The sequence below is a fragment of the Equus asinus genome, chromosome 10 (assembly GCF_041296235.1).
Source record: "Equus asinus isolate D_3611 breed Donkey chromosome 10, EquAss-T2T_v2, whole genome shotgun sequence".
NCBI classification, from domain to species: Eukaryota; Metazoa; Chordata; class Mammalia; order Perissodactyla; family Equidae; genus Equus; species Equus asinus.
In genome coordinates, this window is record NC_091799.1 from 37,734,803 (window position 1) to 37,749,836 (window position 15,034).

Consider the following 15,034-nt stretch of genomic DNA (forward strand, 5'->3'; position numbering starts at 1 on the left):
AAAATATACAGTTAAAATGAAGCCCAATGGTAAGAAAGGAGAAAAAGAATTACCTTTGCTGATAAATAGTGCTTGTAGTAGTACAACTGAAACAGCAAAAACGCAGAACTTGTCAAAGTTAAAAGCGCCAAAATCACGTTCTTATTGATTCTACTCATTAGTCTGCGGTGCTCACGTGGTTGCCTTGTGAAAGTACCCCAGTTGGTTTCATCTTTTTGGATGCGCAGATAATCTTGTTTGCTGTGAACAAAAAGGTATTTCTAGAGACAAAACTTATTTTTAATTTTTCACCTCTAATAACCAACAACAGAGCAAAGAAAAAGTTATCGAAAGCTCTAGAGAGCATTCTTTGATCTGGCCATCTTCCTTTGTAAAGAGATGATCAGGTATGAGACCAAAGACGGAAGAACAAAAACTTATCACGGCATTCTTCACACTTGCAAAAAACTGAAACATAAATGGGATATGAATAAAAACTGACCAACAGAGACTGGGGGGCTTTTCCCCAGTTTCTGCTTCAGTGGATCTGGTGTGGGGCCTCTGAACTGGCATTTCTGCTGAGTTCCCAGGCGATGCTGCTGCCGCTGACCCTACAGAGAACAATTCCATGGAAGAAATGCAGAAAGCTTGTGGTCAAGGAACATCATCCGTCTGAGAGCTCTTTATCGTTTTTGATGTGATCAGTTTTTATAGGTATCCCATGTATGCTTTCAGTTTCTGGCAAGTGTAAATAAAGAACGCCATGATAAAAATTTTTGTTCTGTCATCTTTGGTCCCATCTCTACTTCTAGGGACAAGAAATTCAATATAATTCTAGTTCTTACCTCCTCTCCACTGTTTGATTTGGGTTAAACATACTGTATTTTGTTCTTTAAGTGTTTATCCTTATTCCTTTAAATATACTAACACTTCTATTACTTGATGTCTAAGCTTTCTGTCTTTTGTTCTCCAGCTATAAAATAAGAAATTAGCAAATTTATACTACCTCCTGCCTTCTCTCCTTTCAATCCCGCCTTTATTAATTATTTCTACCATGTTATAGTTCTATTGTATTCTGTAACTACAAATCTTAGTTGTTTTTGACTTATTCTTATGATGTTCCCTGCCAATCCTCTTGCTGTATCAACTCTGCTTATCTCCTGGATAGCTGATATTCATCTTCTCATAGTTTACCAAAGAGAACTTTGAGTACCATTTACCTTGAGCTCTTGCACTCTTCAAAAATGGTTGTCAACTGACAGTTTGGCTGTGAGGTCACGATTTCTTTCCCCTGATGATTTAGAGGCTTTGTACCATTGTCCTATAATGCTAAATATTCCCTTGACAATATCTGATCCCTCCTCTGCACTCCTCTATACGTACGCTGATCTTTTTAACGAGATGAGCAAAGAATACATTCCTTACCCTTGAAATCCATTTTTTTTAAAAACTAGGTCATGTTATGATGTGGAGGACTGTGTATTAGTTTTTTCTCATTATGTGCCCTTTCAATCTGCAGAATCAAGATTTCTTTTCTTTGTGGACTGTTTTCTTAAGTTATATGTTTGAATATTTTTCTGTTCTAATGTTGAATTCTCTTATTTCCAGAACTACAATTAAGCATTTGTTTCATGTCCTTTCATTCCCATTTCACGTTGTTCAACTTTCAAAAGCCTGTCGTCATGTCCTTTACTGAGTTTTCAATAATCTTAATTCTCCTTTTTGCTTCCAATGTGGCAATTTTTATTTCTCTGATTTTATTTTTCTTTCTGGAGCTCTGTCAGATTATGGTTCACCAGATACTGTTCTCTTACTATTTCTTCCTGGTTCTTGGATCAATTACCTTTGTCTCTGATTTTAAAGAAGTGATTATTTCATCAAACTTGTTAGGCCAATACAGTTTCCTCATGGGTTCTTCGCCATTTGTTTCTCCGTTTCTTTTCTCCTTTCTTCTTATAGAATTTTTGCACAGATACTGTGCTCATTTCCTTTTTATTATTATTTATCTTTGAATGATGTGAACTCCACTCTGATCAGCTATTTGTGGAAGGAAGAAACAAGACTGCGTTCTCGACTAGAAGGTAGTTCCTCTGGAATACAAGGAAGCTGTTTACGACAGATTTGTGTGTGTGTGTGTGTGTGTGTGTGTGAGAGAGAGAAAGAGAGAGGGAAACTGTGTCGGAACAAGCGAAAGTTGTTCAGCCATTACTTCTTGCCTCACCCAGAGAGTGCTTCCTGCAAAGACGGTGTACCTGTGTGCTTTCTCATTCGGTCTTCTTTTCCTGATAGTTCATGTTGCCCAACAACCCAAGGAAGCTCCCACTGCCTTCCTAAGCATCCCGATCCCACTGTAAACAGATCTCTCTCTCACGGCTCTGCCAGCTCTGTCTGAGATCTCCTTCTACCAGCATCCTCTTTGAATCTCCTCCTGCTTACACTTGACAACAACTTCTCAAATATTTAAATTTGGGGTTACAGGACTTATAGTCTCATTGAAGATGTAATTACATCTCTGTCTCTCACTGTCCTTTTGTTTCAGGGTAATTTCAGATAGAAGCGGGCACAAATCTCTTTACTCTGCCATCTTAAATCAGAAATCTTGGTTTGGGGTTTTGAAACAATCCAAATGAGCTTCCAGAGCTGAAGCCTATATGAAGCAAACACTATAAGAAATTATATAAGATCAACAAACTATTTAAGAGAAATGATATCAACAGTGATGCGAATAATCCACTGGATCTACAGATAATATATAAAACAAAGATAACTAAATAAATCACGATCATTTTCTACCTCCTAAAACCATGAAAAGCAGCAACATAAAACAACATTGATGATGGTAATATTTTTTGCTGTCAGCTAAAACTTGATAAAATAAAATAACCAAATATTCTATTAAGGGCAGCTCACAAGATAACAAGGAGAATACCCTTCATTTTCAATATTGAGGCTAAGTTTCTTGTACTCGTATCAAACAGGGCATCAGCGTATTGTACACTGATTCCTAATGAAATCTAAAGTGGCATTTGCAGCGTGCCATAGCTCAGCCCCTTCTACATCTGAATTAATAAATGGGAAAGAAAGCAAAAAGGCCGATATAAACCATTACAGAAACAAAGTCCAAATGAATATCTTGTTCTCTCTTTGGATACATCTCTAATCTACAATTAATGTTTACATGAAAGAAACCTCCAAAGTCAATCACTTGACTACATTTTTATTATCAAGATGATATCCAATTAACTTTACCTCATTATTTATTTTCTATAAACGCCAAGGCCATTCAACTGCAAAAGGAGGAATATCAGCATGTCAAAACATTCATTTTGGCTAACACTCTCTCTTCACTGGGAATGGTGTTACCACTTTAAAATGAACAATGTGATACTTAAAATAAGAGAGGCCAAGGCTTGTTGAGTTTACCTCTAAAATTATCTCGGGCATCAACTACCTCTTCTTTCTTCACTGTCATTCCAATTTAGACTCTAACTGTACCTAATATCCTCATTTCAACTGAAGTCTGTTTCTACTTTCTACCTACCCATCATCTTACCTATACATTGACAGACATATCAAGTTGCTGATAGAGGAATCAAGTTACACCACAATCAAAATTTCTCAGTGGTTCTCTACCACCTACAAATAAAGTTCAAATTCCACACAATGGCATTCAAGGGTATTCACAATTTGAATTCAGGCAAATTTTCTAAGCTTTCTCCCACTTCACACAGTCTACGGTTTTTGCCCAAATATTCCTGGAATACATACCACACAGCCCTGCCTCTGCTTTTGCTCATGCCCTCTTGTCTGAAATGCACTCTCCATTTCCATAAAACCAGTTCTATACCTCTTTTCAAATCCCTCTCAAGTGACCCTTCTTTTATAAGTCTTTCATGCCCTTCCAAGTCAGAAGTGATCTCTCCCAGCATTAAACTCCTGGGTTTACCTTCTTGCAGGGAATAAATACTTACTGTCTACCTTAATAGGCACAGAAGCCAAAAGAAAACTAAGCACTGGAGAGAAAATGATGATACAGTTCCATATCTTCTCAGAGTTTAGAGATCAGTATTAGAGTTTTCAAAAGGAGAATGGTGATGGTGATGGTGCTAGAGGGTGTGATGTACCTAAGGAATAGCATGGGAAGTTTGTTTCAAAATGCAAAGCCCCATACCTTACTACCCTCACATCTATTAAGAACCACTGTTCTAGTTTGTAATAGACTCAATCAGAGACAAAAACAGAGGCAACATCAATAGTGTAATTGCAGTGAAGGAGTAAGTACAGGTTATCATGGGAGCACAATGAGAGACAACTAAGGCTTTTACTACTTTCTATTTTGAATTATAGTTATTAGTATACATGAACCCTCTCCCCTACCAGCCTAAAACTGGCTGAATCAGTATCAAGCAATAATAAGTAAACTAAGTATACTTCAAAACACTGCACAATGCTCAAGAGCACACAAAATTATTTTTTAAAGACTTTATTTAAGAAAGTTCTCTGTCTAGAGGAACTTTTATGATAAAACAGAGTATGAAATAGAACAACATGATTTTTTTAAGTTTAGAGCCCATACTTGCTCTAACTCCTGAACAATAACCATTTAAAAATAACATGGAGCAGGGCTGGGATGGGGCCGAGTGGTTAAGTTCGTGTGCTCCGCTTTGGTGGCCTGGGGTTTCGCCAGTTTGGATCCTGGGCGCGGACATGGCACCGCTCATCAAGCCATGCTGAGGCGGCGTCCCACATAGCACAAACTGAAAGACCTACAACTAGAATATACAACTATGTACTGGGAGGCTTTGGGGAAAAGAAGAAAAAAAAATAAAAATAAAAAGAAGATTGGCAACAGATGTTAGCTCAGGTGCCAATCTTTAAAATAATAACATGGAGAAATACGGCATAGAACCAAAATAAAAATAGTATTTATGCATATATTTCTTTTTATACATGACATTTTAGCTATCATTATAAAAACGTTCAGGAGGATAGGTAACGTATTTTCTTACTTATACTTAGGTAAAGTTTCCTAAAGGAGAGAGCATCTCATGTCTAACGGGAGAGAAAAGAATGCTGCAGAGAAAGTAATTTAAAATGAGGAGGTAAAGAAAAAAAGATGACAAATGTTTTCAGGAAGGAAACAAGATGTAATAGGGACACTAAGGGTAGTTATGAGGTTTAAGTAGCCCAAGTGTCTTCCAGTTTTAATGCAAATATCAGAAGGTTAATCTAAGTGTGGTATATTACAGCACAGAAATTAGTCCTAGATGACATGGAAGTGGGTCATAATAGTGCGTGAACTGAGATTTGTCAATGAAGAAACAAGGAATGGGTGGATCTGCTTCCCAGCTGAACCTTTCCATGGTGACGGATGTCAGAGCTGTCAATCCCCTCAGTCTTTGGGCCTGGGGTAGCTACAGCCCAGGAGTAGTCCCTCCAGCCCAAGAGCAAACACATTCTTTTATCCTTTCTTTCATACCTTATTATCAATTTCACTACATGTCAAGATATGAAAAGGGTTAAAAAAAATGGTAGTATACGAAAGCCATACACAAACGTGAAAGAAAAACGTACAGGACAGGAAGTTAAGACAGTTCTCAGGCTCTTTCCACGGCCAAGAGCAGCATTCCACATTCTTTTGGCTTCCCACTTGCTTTTTCAGTGTCATTTGTTGTTTGAAGGTAACGGCAGAAAGACTTTGGCACCTGGCTTATCCTGACATCCTCCACCACCACCACTCTTTTGAGAATCATCTGGGTAGGGATCTGTTTGAAAGACTGTCTAAGTGCCAGATTTTTTATTCCACTTCTTCCCACTCCTGCCTTCTGGATCACCTCTCTTGATATCAGAGGACCTTGGGCAAGAAATGACAGCCTGACACCTAAGTTATGTTCCTAAGATGGCGTGTGCTAGCCTGCTCCCCTCAATGCTGCTACAGCCAACTTATCCAGGGACACTGGGGAGTGAGAGGGAGGCATGGGTGGTATGAATCAGACAGAATGAGGTTCAAATATGCGCTGCACTGCAAAAATAAAACAGGAGGCTAAACTACCGGGAAGAAAGAGAGTAATGTAATTAGGCAAAGGCCGGGTTAGAGAGATGAGGCAGCAGATTGGCAAACATAAAGATAAAATGTTTCTGAAAATGTATTCAGAGTTATGACACGAAAAAAATCAACATTTTCAGCTGCTCTAAGCCAAAAAAGGCCTAGCAGCAATAGATGCTATCCATCTTCCCTAAATACTGCTGGTCCTTCTTGCTGTTCATTTCCTTTCCTATCACTGCTAAGGTCTCAGAAGAGTGTCAGTAGCCTAGAAGTAAAGATTGGACTGCGAGGAGTTAAGAGGTCTCTTTATCTGCTAACCACTCACTTACATCTTAACGCTTCGCATCATAACCTCTACCTCAACATGCTGACTGACACTTGAAGATAAAAAAAAATTAGTCTCTCGGGGGCTGACCTGGTAGTGTAGTGGTTGGGTTTGGGCCTCCGCTTTGGCAGCCTGGGGTTTGCAGGTTCAGATCCCAGGCACGGACCTAGCACTGCTCGTCATGCCATGCTGTAGCGGTGTCCCACAAAAATAGAGGAAAATTGGCACAGATGTTAGCTCAGTGACAATCTTCCTCAAGCAAAAAAGAGGAAGATTGGCAACAGATGTTAGGTCAGGGCCAATCTTCCTCACACACACACAGAAAAAATTAGTCTCTCCATTTGATGCTCCAGAAAAATCACAAATATATAGTGACTCCTTTCTGAATGACTATGGAGTAATGAGGTATTGGAGTGTCTGAAATGATAGATCCTAAAAAACAAAGGCTAGAAAAGACAGGAAGTGAAGACAGGAGGGGACTGACAAGATAGGAGCAAAGTAAAATGGTGAAGGAAGTGGTACTGCCTAACATGCCTACTATTCTGCACTTGATGTTAAATCTGGATGGACGCCTTCTTTATATCCTCTTGCTCCTAATCATTTTATTAGGTATACTTCCCACACGTGCTGGCTAATTACTACTTATAAATATTCCAGTCAACTGCTGGATACGTCCTCTTGAACATTCCAATAGCAGCTAAAAGAAATCACTATCCACCTTCAAATCACAGTTCTTTCATGACTTGCCCATCTATTCTGTTAATGAAATCCCTATTTTCCCAATTATTTATGTTCAAAACAAAATAGTTTTTGTGGTTGTAACTCCACATCTAATGAGTCAACAAACTGTGTATATTCTTCTCAGTGCCTCTAAAGGCTGTCATTTCTTTTCCTTTTCCAGTATAGTAGCCTAACTTAAAGGCCTTATTACCTCCACTTAGATAGAAAGCCTCCTGCATAAATACCCATCTTAGGGACCAAAGTCTGATGGTTTCTTAAGTACCTTTGCGTCACCTCCCCTGCTCTAAGATCCCCAGTGGCTTATTTAGTACTATTCCCCTACATGAACCCACTGATGCAGCGCTGCTCGCCTCAGCGCCTTAGGCCACACTATTCCTTCTATCAACAATGCTTTCTTCCCCCACTCCCCACCCCCCTCACTGCCTATTGAGTAATTAAGAGTATAGGCTCTGAAGACAGATTGCTGTGTTCAAATCCTGCCTACCAGTTGCTGCCTGTATGACCTTGGGCAGGTTACTTAATCTCTCTATGTCCTCATCTTTAAAATGGATCTATGAATTGTACTTGACCCACAGGGCTGTTCTGAGGATTGAACAAATTAATACATGTAAAGCACTGAATAGCACCTAGAACATGGTAAGTATACAATAAATGCTAGCAATAATTAATAATAGTCAATTTAAAGGTCTACTAGTAATTCTGCTTTCAGACAATTAAGGTCCCCCTCACTCATATTTCCACAGCACTGTATATTTGTACTATTTTTGCAGTCAGCCTTAAATTACAGTTTCTTGAGACAGGAGGTTACATATCTGTTTTTGTATTCCCCAGGATTCTGTATTCTTCCACAGCAGAAGTCAAGCGCAGACATACATTCAAAAGGCAACGTTATATATATGATGGACCTCTGTTGCCCCAGAAGAGCTCTATGAGGCCAGGAGCATTCAAAAGCACTTCAGATGAGCAGCGAAGGCGAGCAGCTGCAGGGGATGAGTGACCAGAGTTTATGTCACACAGGTCTGTTTGGTTCGCTGCCTCATTCATTCATTCTTCCATTAAGTTCATAAATATTACTGAGCCCTAAACACTGGCAAAGGTGCTAGCTAGTCCCTGTCCCAAGACTACAGAGTATAAACAACAGATTATGGTTATTTCAAAGGCAGCAGAAAATCGATGAACCAAGGATTTTTTTGGACCCAAACATTATTTACATAAGTTATTCCATGAGTTCATTTAAGAGTGACCTCAGCACATACACCAGAGCAAGAACAAGGGTTGTCTTTGGGTTGGAAGAGTGTAGGTGCTTTTCTTTTTCTTTTCTGTTTATCCTACGTGAACTTCAACTGATTTGGCAATAAGGAAAAAAAGAATAAGTGTCAAAAAAATTTTTTTAATTCTCTCATCCTATGGCTCAATTAACAAATATTAATTTACCACAGCCCACACGTTATAAGCTTTAATCATGTTAATTTTCTTCCATTTTTAGAGTAACAGAATGGTGTTAAATCAAGTTATTCTTAAGTGAGTAAAGTCTTCCCCACAAGAAGGCAAGTACTTAATGACTTGGTTGAGGACATTTGGGTACTGATCTTAGTAAAACTATAAAGCTAACAGAATCAAACACAGGGCTGAGTGTACCAAGTACTTAGAACAACATATAAAGTATGAACATGTACAGATATAAAATGTGGATGGAGGTTCACCAAAATAACCTTGGTTATCTCTAGGTGGGGGGAATCGGGGTGATTTTTACATTGTCCTTATGCTTTTCTATATTGTCTCAATATTTTGATAATGAGCATATATTATTTTCATAGACAATAAAATTATTAATAAAAACAGATGATGGGTAGGAGTAGTGGCTTAATAGCTGCCACAGTTGCTAGACAGGATCTAGATCTTTGCTACTTAAAAGTATGGTCCTCAGATCAGCGACGTCAGCGCCATCTTGGAGCTTGTCAAAAACACAGACTTTTCAGGCCCAGCTGCAGACCTCCTGATTCAGAAGCTACAATTCAGCAAGATCCTCAGTGATTCACATGTTCACGTTGAAATGTGAAAAGCACCGATTTTGACGCTAAGGCCTTTATATGTGGGGAGCTTAGGAGCAACGTCTGCCTTATTCACTGTATCCCTAGCACCCAGCAGTGCCTGAAACATAGAAATATTTGTTGAATAAACAAATATGTAAATGATATTACTTCTGAGTAGACAATTAGAAAGACAGTGGAGAGTATATCTATTTCAATTATTTATTTTCTGCCAGAGTTCCAAGAAGTGAGTGCTTACTATTTGCTGTAAATGCTATTAAATTATCTCAATAACAATGTTGGCCCTAAGAATCTACTATGACTATGTGTAATCCTTTTTTTTAAAGGAATCCTTGCTCTGGGATCTGCATGTCTCCTTCAATCATTTCTCTAGCCTCCTATTTATGAGAACATCCTACAGTTAGTGACTCTCTATAAACTCTCCCTCAAAGTAAATTCATTTTCAAGACCTCTGAGAGAAAAGCTACTATTTAAGTTCCAGCCTATTAACTCCATCTGCCTATATTTTCCAACTCTATTCCTACAACTCAAACTTAACATGTTCAAAATTAACAATTTTATTCTCCATCAACTCTCTCCCTCCCCGCTTCATGAGAGTAGTTCTCATCCTCACAGACTCGTGTTTTACAGGTTTTTACAGAAGAGAGACCACCTAGTCCAACAACATCACTTTACAGAGGAGAATAGGATCTGGACGAATTAAATGACAGCCCAAGAGGTGAGTTATTGGCAACACCAGAATCCGGTTACAATCTAAACCACCTTCCTCCCAATACACTATTGCATGCTGCACTTCTGACAGGATACTCATTTTGGTCAACAGCACTTAAATTCACCTTTTAGGAACCCAATCAAGTCCTGTATATTGCTGACATTTCTCTCATTCCTTTTTTCTTCTTTTTCAGAACATACTGCACTTCTTACCACTTGGGGTTCCTTCAACATCCAATGCCATCCTTCCCAAATCCTCTATCCTCTCAAAACCTACCTCCACAAATACTCTAAAATATAAATGCCTACTCCTGCCTACTCTTTATCCATGATTGTCAACAGAGATGGTTCCTGATGATTCAAGCCTTCCATTCTCAGTGTACAGCTCAATCCCAGCATTTTCTACTGCGCTTCCCTCTTTTCCCAATTCCTAATGCACCGCTCCATCACTTACTTTGATATTTGTTCACAGGCTGATGTTAATTCTTTGGAAACCGGCTATCTTCAAAAGTAGAAAGAACCTGGTATCACCTAGGTCCTCTTTTTACACCTGAGAAAACTGAGGCCCAGACAGAAGTGACTTGCCTCATGTAACTTGAGAAATTGGTGATGGTGATGAAATCTGAACTCAGTTCTCAGGACTCCTATTCAAAGCTTCTAACAGTCACCTCTGCACAAATCCAGTCTCTCCCGACATCCTCCAGCTGATAATGCAAACAAAAGGCAGACGTCAAAGCCATAGGAAACTTTATTGAGTATGGCTAGATTTAGTGTCCACCCAATTATTAAGCACACAAAGGGAGCGCTTCCGGAAATATTCCTCCAAATGAACTAAAAGTGGAAGCCCGGGGGAAAGCATCAGAAGAGACAAGGATGGTTAATTAAATTGCTCCCTCTCTATAAGGCTGCTTCTCACTGCCCACGGAAGAACTCCACATTCCTTCATGGGGCATCAAGGTCCTTCCCAGCCGAGACTCCCCGTTAGCTCCCGCCACATTCCTGGCCTTCCCTTCCCCGCCCCCATCCCTCCAGCCATTACCCTAATAAGCGGTGCTGTGAAAACCTGGCAGATCCTTTCACGCTTCGGCACCTTTGCACACATTGGTCCCACAACCTGCAATGTCCTTCTGACCCACGCCTCGTCCTCTCGAAAATCTCGATATGGCTCTCACGACCCTGCTCAAACATCACTACCACAGCCCAGGTCCTACAAGGGTCCTGATCGCCCTCCAAAACTGAACTGGTCCCAGGATGCGGATTTAACTTGCTGACACGCCCAGCAGCGTGGGAAGGACTGCCCGAGGACCTCTACCACGAGGTGCTCCTGACTCACCGAGTACCCCCTGCCCGGAGCGCGCTCCACCTGTGGCCGCCGGGGGGAGGGCAGGTGCCCAGAATGCCGGGGGCTGCCCATGAGGGCACCTGAGCCACCAGCGGCACCTGTCTCCAAGGGCCTGCCCATCCCCAGCAACCCAGCTGAGCCTCCCTTACCTTTTCTCACACAACAGCAGCGGCAGCTCCGCTTTACGGCACTCCCAGCAACCGCTGCAAAAGGGCCGTCAAGTGCAGAGCCGCGGATGCCTGCCTGATTGGTCTCGGAGACGTTCCCACGATCCTGACCCGGGCCTCCCCCAGTCACCGACTCCCGGCTGAGTCCTGGAGATTTCCTGGGCTTTGGAATCTAACCACTTAGCCGTTTCATCCCTTGCCTAGGTTATAACTACATCAGCGCCCTGAGGCGACCAGATTGTAGGAAGTGGACCAAGAATTGGAGAGGCACCAGCTAAGCTGTTTCCTAAAGCGTGTGAGTTTTCGAGATAAACTGTAGGATGCCAGTTAAATGTGAATTTCAGATAAACGACGAATAATTTTTTAGTGCGTGTGCTATGCAGAGAGATTCAGAATAACTCCCTGAATTCTGGTTTGGGTACCACCAAGCGAGATGGGGGATAGCGTGGGAAATTGGAGCAGCGTTTAACACGGCTCACGAGGTCGAGGCGCCTGCATGACATCCAGGCTCCAGCGGACTGTTACACTCTGGGAATATACACACACAATTCCGAACCTGGTTCTTTAACTTTTAACAGTGTAATCTAAAGGATTATTGTTAGAGATCAGATCTAAATCAGTTTTGACATGAAGTTTGAAAACTATAACGCACGAAACAAATGGTTGTAATTTTGTTCTACAAAAATGTTTTATTAGCCCAATAGTAAAAACTGAAAATACTCCCCTCATAAATGAGTTGTTTTCCAAACTTTGTTTTTGGAAAAGTGTAAAATGAAGTCTTTTTCTTTCTCATTTCCTAGCGGCTATGATTCTTACCACTTTGTTTTTCTTGCAGACATTTTCTGTGTACGTACAAGCTTATTCTGTAGAAGTGCTCTTATTACTTAGAACTAGTTCTTCTGTATACTTATAAGTGGTAGTTGGTAGGTTAATGAAAAAGTAGGTAACACCCAGAGGAAGGAAGTTATCAAAGATTAATGGGATCATTGGACACAGGTGCTAACGTAAGGGACCTAACATGGGAAACTTTGAGCATCAAAGAATAACTGCTATTGATTGAAACACATCAAATATATAAAAATTCTTAACTTCATAATGACTCTTTAAAACTGAAACTCATTAGCCATGATTGAAGGTTGCCAGGGCACCAAATCACTATCCTGAAACTTGATAAAGGGAAAAACATCAAGCATTTATCCTTCCTTTCTTGTGTGAACTGTATTTCAGTCTAACCAAAATGCTAATGAGAATTCCAGCTCATAAATGAAGAATGAATGATGGAACAAACACCATTTTGCTACTCTTAATGAAATAATACAAAAGACAACACTTATGACTAGATGGTAAAATTACGGTGAAATGTTGACAGGGAACTTTTGAATGGATGGATTAGGCTGGCACCTCCTGCACCCACCGATCAGTCTTATCATTAGGTCTGGGACAACCAGACATGTACTTCCTGACGTGATGCAACAGAATACCACCTGTGAAGGATTCTTGCCTAGAAATTGAACCTGCATTTAATCAAAACTTCAGATTTAACACGGGATATAGAGACCATCTAAATTCAGAATGTGGGACATGCTACAAGACAAATGCCCCAGTTTCTTTATCAATGGCATTTAAAAAATAGGGAGGGAACTACCACAAAATCAGAGACTTAAAAGACATATAAGTAAATGCAAGTGTGGACCTTGTCTGGATCCTGACATAAAGACATTTTGTGAAACAAGTGAAATTTTAATATGGACTGAGCCATTAGATGATACTAAAGAATTGCTGTCAATTTTGCTAAGAATGTTAACAGAATGTGGCTGTGTTTAAAAGTCATCATTGATGAGTATTGCAGTACTTACAGGTGACATTTTTTAAAACTTTAAAAAAAGATGACACAATCCTAGCAAAATGTTAACAGTTGATAAATCTAGGTGATGAGCATAAAGGTGTTCATTATTAATAGCCTCTCTACCTTTCTGTACGTTTGAAAATTGTCATAATAAAATTAACAGGAAAAGGGGGAAATTATCAGTTCTTAGAAGTAAATACTTTTCAAGTGCATAACAAATCTTGTTCCATGTAAACCTAAAAAGAAGGCAGTTATAGCAGAGGATTATAGTGGCCAATATTTTGATTTGAGCTAAGCTCTTTTTAAGTATGGATCAACTGATTAGTTTCTCACTGCTTTGATTTTTTTTTCCCCCCAAAGATTGGCACGTGAGCTAACATCTGTTGCCAATCTTCTTTTTTGCTGTTGTTTTTTCTTCTTCTTCTTCTTCTTCTTCTTGCCCGCAAAGCCCCCCCAACCCCCCCAGTACATAGTTGTATATTCTAGTCGTAGGTCCTTCTGGTTGTGCTATCTGGGATGCCGCCTCAGCATGACTTGATGAGTGGTGCCATGTCCGCACCGAGGATCCGAACCGGCGAAACAATGGGCCACTGCAGCGGAGCCTGCGAACTTAACCCTTGGCCACAGGGCCAGCTCCTCTCACTGCTTGTCTTACATAAACCACAGACATAATACATCATCTGTAATTTCTAGTTTCTTTAAAGTGGATGAGGAACTTAACGATACAAGTGAAGGAATCTGAACTCAGAGTCCTAGATTTTTATTTTTTGCAATTCTCCCCTATCATTTACAATATCTTGGACACAACGAACTTGTCAGCAATGTTTTTTACCTCTTCATCTCTAAAGTTTCCCCCACTTACCTTATAAGTAAGTTTTCATAGTCATATTTCATCGGTTTATGTAATACTTAAATTAGATAATTACAACAGTGACTGCCACTGGCATAAATAGGTTTGGGAACAAACAGCTAACTGGAGGTAAACATACAACTGGTGGGGACAGTACTTCTCCAGAGGGAAACCCAGCTGTGAGCCTTCAGCTCACTGTGAATGAATGTCAGGATGCTTTAACCTAGTTAGCCAATCCAGATGGATGAGGGGTACAAGGATAGGTAAAAACAGCCTCTCTTATAAGCAAACATCCATCTTTTAAAAATCACTCAAATGCAGGAAATCCCACACATCCTGGCCACTCTAACACTGTGGGGCCTGGGGCAAGAGTACAAATGGAGGCCAACACTGACATTTAAGTGTCTAAATAGATAAGAATTAACAATAAATAAATACCTTGACAAATATTTCTTCTCATGGAACAGAAATCTAAGTTCAAATTTGGGATTCTCAGACATGTACTGGAAAGTCACAGCATGAGAACCAGGTTGGCCTGTTCTTCTTCCAAGCCCCTGGGTCTGTCTCCTTTTAACTTCAGCTTGCCATGGTGGTCCTCATAGCATGCAGTGTGGACACCCCAGGCTCCACATCCAAGCTCCATCCACACGCCTCACACACTGCCACCCCTTGAGTATACGGGTATATACACCTGTAGTGCAGCCTTTGTTCAGGATGGACTTGGGGAAGAGTTCTGCATGTGTTCTGGAAGCAGGTTTTGGGGTGGTCGGGCAGGGAATTCTGGGGTCCTGGCTATCTGGTGCATAGTCTAGAACTGGGTAGAGGATCACAGACTCCAAGTGGATACCATCCCTTGGCTCCTTCAATTTTTCATTCCAGAAGACAGGCACAGCCAGAGAGAGAGGATCAGGGCAGGGACCCCTCTTGTCCAAGTCTAAGTGCACATACACATCCATGGTATCATACTGTATATACT

General features: G+C 40.4%; 1 protein-coding gene across 11 annotated transcripts in view; it reads right to left on the bottom strand.

Moving 5' to 3' along the window:
* Window positions 1-11,391, bottom strand: part of FKTN (fukutin) — a 66,507-nt gene extending 55,116 nt beyond the window's left edge. For 2 of the 11 annotated variants that reach the window (XM_070519094.1, XM_014834483.3), the window contains exons 1-2: window positions 11,345-11,391; window positions 54-240 (exon numbers count right to left, since the gene is read on the bottom strand). In XM_070519094.1, coding sequence (XP_070375195.1) covers window positions 54-158 — 105 coding nt within the window. In that variant the 5' untranslated portion in view covers window positions 159-240; window positions 11,345-11,391. Of the gene's footprint in view, window positions 1-53; window positions 241-10,307; window positions 10,558-11,186; window positions 11,320-11,344 lie in introns of those variants that run through there. The other 9 variants (XR_011506305.1, XM_044779095.2, XM_044779100.2 and 6 more) reach the window with 9 other exon arrangements.
* Between the last annotated feature and the right edge of the window lie 3,643 nt (window positions 11,392-15,034).